General features: G+C 43.3%; 1 protein-coding gene across 1 annotated transcript in view; it reads left to right on the top strand.

The window, feature by feature from the left end:
- Nucleotides 1–790: 790 nt before the first annotated feature.
- Nucleotides 791–4,831, top strand: part of TCERG1 (transcription elongation regulator 1) — a gene marked incomplete at its 3' end in the record, with an annotated part of 28,306 nt that continues 24,265 nt past the window's right edge. The window contains 4 exon segments of the mRNA XM_009700019.1: nucleotides 791–1,015; nucleotides 4,308–4,365; nucleotides 4,368–4,453; nucleotides 4,659–4,827. Of these exon segments, the coding sequence (XP_009698321.1) occupies nucleotides 791–1,015; nucleotides 4,308–4,365; nucleotides 4,368–4,453; nucleotides 4,659–4,827 (538 nt within the window).

The following is a 4,831-nucleotide window of genomic DNA, read 5'->3' as shown; positions in this document are numbered from 1 at the left end:
TTGCCGTCTCCCGCCGGGCAGCGTCTGCCCCTGGCGCTCTCTGTGCCGCTTGCAGTGCAGGTCAGCCGGAGCAGGGGCTGCCCCTGCGGCCTGGGTGCGGAGCTGCGTGTGTGTTGCCGTTCACCTTCTCATAACCTTTGTTTTTTTCAATTTTGAGTCATCATGCCAACATTGGTATTGCACTGGCACTAAATGGTGGGCAAAATTGTTTTCCTGAGAGCAGCAGAAGAGCGTTTGTTGGTTCCAAAGGTGAACGTTTTTTTCTATATATACATTTATAAAGCTCCTTGTGTAGAGGGTTGGGTGGCACAGTGGGTTTAGTGTAATGGCCAGAGTTCAAATCATACTGCAGGTCACAAATGTGAAAGATGTAGATAGTCCTGACAGACACTTGTGCTACAGAGTGATTAAAACCCTTGGCACAATTGACAGCCATTGCTTGAGAAGTCTGGGATGTAGTTGCAGACAGGAACCGGTGTCGCAGGCCATGTTGAAGGAGCTTTGGCAGATCTGGATGTGCTTCCACAATGCCTGCCTGCCCTGATTCCAGCTCTAGGTTACATTTCCATGAGTAAAAATTAACAATTGAGGACTAATAAACTTGAATTGTGAAGGAGAAGAAACTATTGGAGTAGTTGCACACTTACGCCAAGTTTGAATAAACAAAGTTTTTTTCCACACCCTTCTGATTTTTATTAGGGTTTTTCCCTGTTTATTGTAAGAAATGATTTTCCTATAGCTAAGCAGCAAACAAAAAGAAACTTTGTTTCCCTTTGACCTTATCCACAGAATGGCTCAACAGCAAGCACTGAGATTTCGTGGCCCAGCTCCCCCACCAAATGCAGTCATGAGAGGCCCACCGCCTCTCATGCGACCACCTCCACCTTTTGGTATGATGCGAGGTCCTCCTCCACCACCTCGCCCCCCTTTTGGACGTCCTCCATTTGATCCAAACATGCCTCCGATGCCACCTCCAGGAGGGATTCCTCCACCAATGGGACCTCCACATTTGCAGGTAAAGAACGGGGGATTCTCTTGGTTTGTTGAGTTGGGATGTAGGGATTTTTCTTGTTTGTTTTCACATGTGGAAATAGTAAGAGGAGAGACATTAAAATAGATGAAAAAAAAATAGCAGGGCATGATGAAAACATAAGGGTCCTGCTTGATATTATAAAACTAATGCATACCTGTGGTATATAAATGCAACTTCTATTTAGCTCCTTGAGGTAATTTTAAGTGAATCAATTACGCAGTTAGGACACGCTCACCAACAGTCTTTACTAAAAGGTGACTTCGTGTTGGTGCCCTGTGGCCATGCAGAATGCAGGATTCGGCTGTGCTCAGATTTTTGAATGCCTCAAAGCAGGCATGTGAAGTACTCATCAGCCTTCTAGGGTTATCTTAATTCTGCGTGTATATGTTTGGTGAGGTAATGATAGACATGCACACAGACAGAGAGAGAAGGTGCAGCTGAATTCCATGTGGGTTCCAGCATGAGCCACACCTGCCATCACTGTAGTAGTTTGTTATTATTCATCACCAAGGGATTGCTTAGGTAGTCAGGTAGCAATTCTGAGAAGTAGGTATATAATCAGTAACGAGGTGGGTTTTGTTTTCAGCACTATATTCAGGACGGTGAATTGACAATTTCTGCTTCATTACTAACAGCACCCTGACAAAGAAAAAATTAACATTTGGGAAAAACCTAAGAGTAGGCTTGGTGTTTGAACAACTGCAGGTAGCTCTTCTGCTGACATAAGTTGACTCTTGGCAGAGAGAGAATGCTCTTTACCTTATGTATATTGTTGTGTTTTGGGTTTTTTTAAAACTTAAAGCATTCCTAGGACCTGTGGGGCATAGTGTGAGAAAACAGTGCATGTTTTGTGTAGCAGTTTTCTCTGCCTTCTCAAACATAAAGTGTGTAGCTAGAACTTGGACTGCTCAGGGAGGTGTGAAGTAGCTATTCATTTCATTGAAATGTTCTCAGCTGAACAAAAGTCCTGTGGAACTGAAGACTGAAACAGTATGTTCGAGGGATGTAGACAGTCCCACTCACCTTGTTGAAAGTCATCTTTTCCTTTCATTCAGTACTAGGGACTTTGTTCTGTGGTATGTTTTGACGCTCAGCTTAAGTTTAAGACTGTTTCCACCTACTGCGCCTTTCTTCTGGTGCTTTATGATCCCATTTTCCCTCTTGGTTTCAATGTTCCTGTGCCCATGCGCTACCTTGAAAGCTATGAATGAATGAGGAGTGTTGGAGTGCCCAGTGGAACCTTTATGATCCCATTTTCCCTCTTGGTTTCAATGTTCCTGTGCCCATGCGCTACCTTGAAAGCTATGAGGAGTGTTGGAGTGCGCAGTGGAACTCGGACTGCGAGGGGAGAAGAGGACCTTGCTTCCTTCTTGCAGTTTCAAGAATCAGCCAGACTTAATTTGAAGCCCCAAGCCTAGCTGCTGATGTCTCCTTGATTTATGTGTTTGATTTGTATTCTGAATGTGCTTCAACTCTCAGCTGTTTTATCATGCCATTCAGTGAGCGTGTCTTCTACAACTTAATACCATACATGGAATACATGCATCAAACATGTCTAAATTTTTCGTGCCATGTCAACACTGTGCTTTACTTGCACTGAATGTTTGGGTTTTAGCTTCTTGCCCCACTTCTGGTGTGCAGGGAGGCACAACATTGAAGGGTCCTGTGGTAGAAATGGAGGAGAGGGTGTGCTTAGAGTGGAGCTGCAGGGTGTTCTGGATGCCTGGCTGTACACCTGGCATCCCCTCCTCGCGCTCAGGACTGCCCTGGAATGGTCTAGCCCCGTTTTTTGGGGGTAAGCAGCAACAGCAGGCAAAAAAGTGAACTCTACTGGATTCTTTTTACAGATTGTAGAGCAGTAAAGAGGAAGATCATCTTGTGGCCAGATGGAGGAGCTGTGGAGGAGAAATAAGGAAGGAAAGAAAGGCTATAGTTACCTTAATGGCTTTTTTGTTTGTTTTGAATTTTGTCCATGTACTCTTGACTGCTGTTATAATATTATTTAACAGAAATCAGAGTTGGCGCATGAATTTAAAAAGCAGTTTGAAATATCACAGCAGAAATTTTGATCTCAGGGAAACTTCTAAAGGAAGCCAAATGCAGACAGAAACCAAGGACATGGCACGCACTGAAAACTGCCAAGGGTCGCACTCCAATTCCCAGTGCACGGGTGCAGGTCAGGGTCCATGTTTGCGGCATGTCACACCAAGCCACCCAGTTCCTGTGACACTGGGTTTCCGGCACACATCCTAGCTTCAGCAGAGCCCTAGTCTTGCTGCATGTGTGCGTTTCACTCTCGGGCCTGGCAGTGATGAGTGAAGAGCTCAAAGGTTTTTACCAGTAAGCTGTCCTGGTATTGCCTTTGTGAAGAGAAAATCTTTTGAATCACAAGTTCAATTATAACTGGAGTGGTGGAAATAATTTGGTCAGTTGTAGTTGTATGCAGAATAACTTGAAGAACTTGGTGGATTTTGTTGACTGTCTTTTTTATAGGGAAGTATTCACTATACTTGTTATGCACAGGAAATTTCAGAACAGTCCAAATAAACAAGTGGAATAAAAGAACTTAATGTACTTTGAATTAGAAAGCAGGCATTCAAGCTTTCAGGTTATAGCAGTGTGCAGGGCAATTCTGGATTTCTTATGATGATGCAGTAATGAAAATGTAATTTGATATTTTTCTTTTTTTTTAAGTTGGCACTAGTTAGAATTTTAGTGAATGGGAAATCGAGAAGTATAATGGACTGTAATGAAATCCACTGCTCTGCTTATAAATTGGACGCTTACTTGTAATTTGATTTTTTTTTTAAAGTTTTTTTTAATATTTCTTCAGTGGGACTTACACAGTTCATTGTGTAGCAGTTTAGTGGTATATTTGTTTCACAGCTGGGGATGTCCGAGTGGCATTTATTCAGGAATGGTTCTTCCATTCTTTCTTTTTCTTGCTTTGGTGTATTTTCTCCTTTTCAGGAGAGGAGTTTTCTTTCACTCCACTTCTTTTCATGATGCGGTTTTTTTTTTTCTGATGCTTTACATTTATGTTAGCATCTCAGAAATGAAATGCTTACTGCAGCTGTTCTGCCATAGGTGGTGGCTTGTCAGGAAGTGCATTCTCTGAGCTGGTAGCATTAGATTGTTAAAGAAGCTCTCAGGACTGGTAGAGTTAACCTTACCGTAGTTATACTGTCTGGTGCTCTAATAAAGGAAAAGCCGCCTTGAAATTTGTATTATTATTGTTATTATCATAATCATTGTTGTTGTTATATGTCTTTAGAGACCCCCATTTATGCCTCCTCCCATGGGTAGCATGCCACCACCTCCTGGTATGATGTTCTTTTTTCGCCTGTCACTGCCCCTGGAACACCAGCAATGCCCCCAGCCGAAGAGATATGGGTAGAAAACAAAACTCCAGATGGCAAGGTAAGATGGGTACCAGAAACAACAAAGTAATAGGTGTTTACTGCTGTTGTGAGCATGTTGTCATACGCAGTCTGGCACTTTGGCCAATCCTACGCTCTTGTCTATGCTTTTATTAATTATTTTTGAAACAGGAGGAACTGGACCGTTTATAAGTACTCCTTCTCCAGATAAGCAGTTGTTTGATGGTGACATTCTTAAATTGTAGGTCTATTTCTATAATGCACGTACACGTGAGTCAGCCTGGACTAAGCCAGATGGGGTCAAAGTTATTCAGCAGTCGGAGTTGACACCAATGCTGGCTGCACAAGCCCAGGCCCAGGCGCAAGCTCAGGCCCAGGCACAAGCAGTAGGTGCCTCCACGCCGACCACCAGTAGTCC

This window comes from Cariama cristata, unplaced genomic scaffold, assembly GCF_000690535.1.
Source record: "Cariama cristata isolate BGI_N322 unplaced genomic scaffold, ASM69053v1 scaffold18665, whole genome shotgun sequence".
Lineage (NCBI taxonomy): Eukaryota > Metazoa > Chordata > Aves > Cariamiformes > Cariamidae > Cariama > Cariama cristata.
This window is presented reverse-complemented; position numbering and strand designations above follow the sequence as displayed.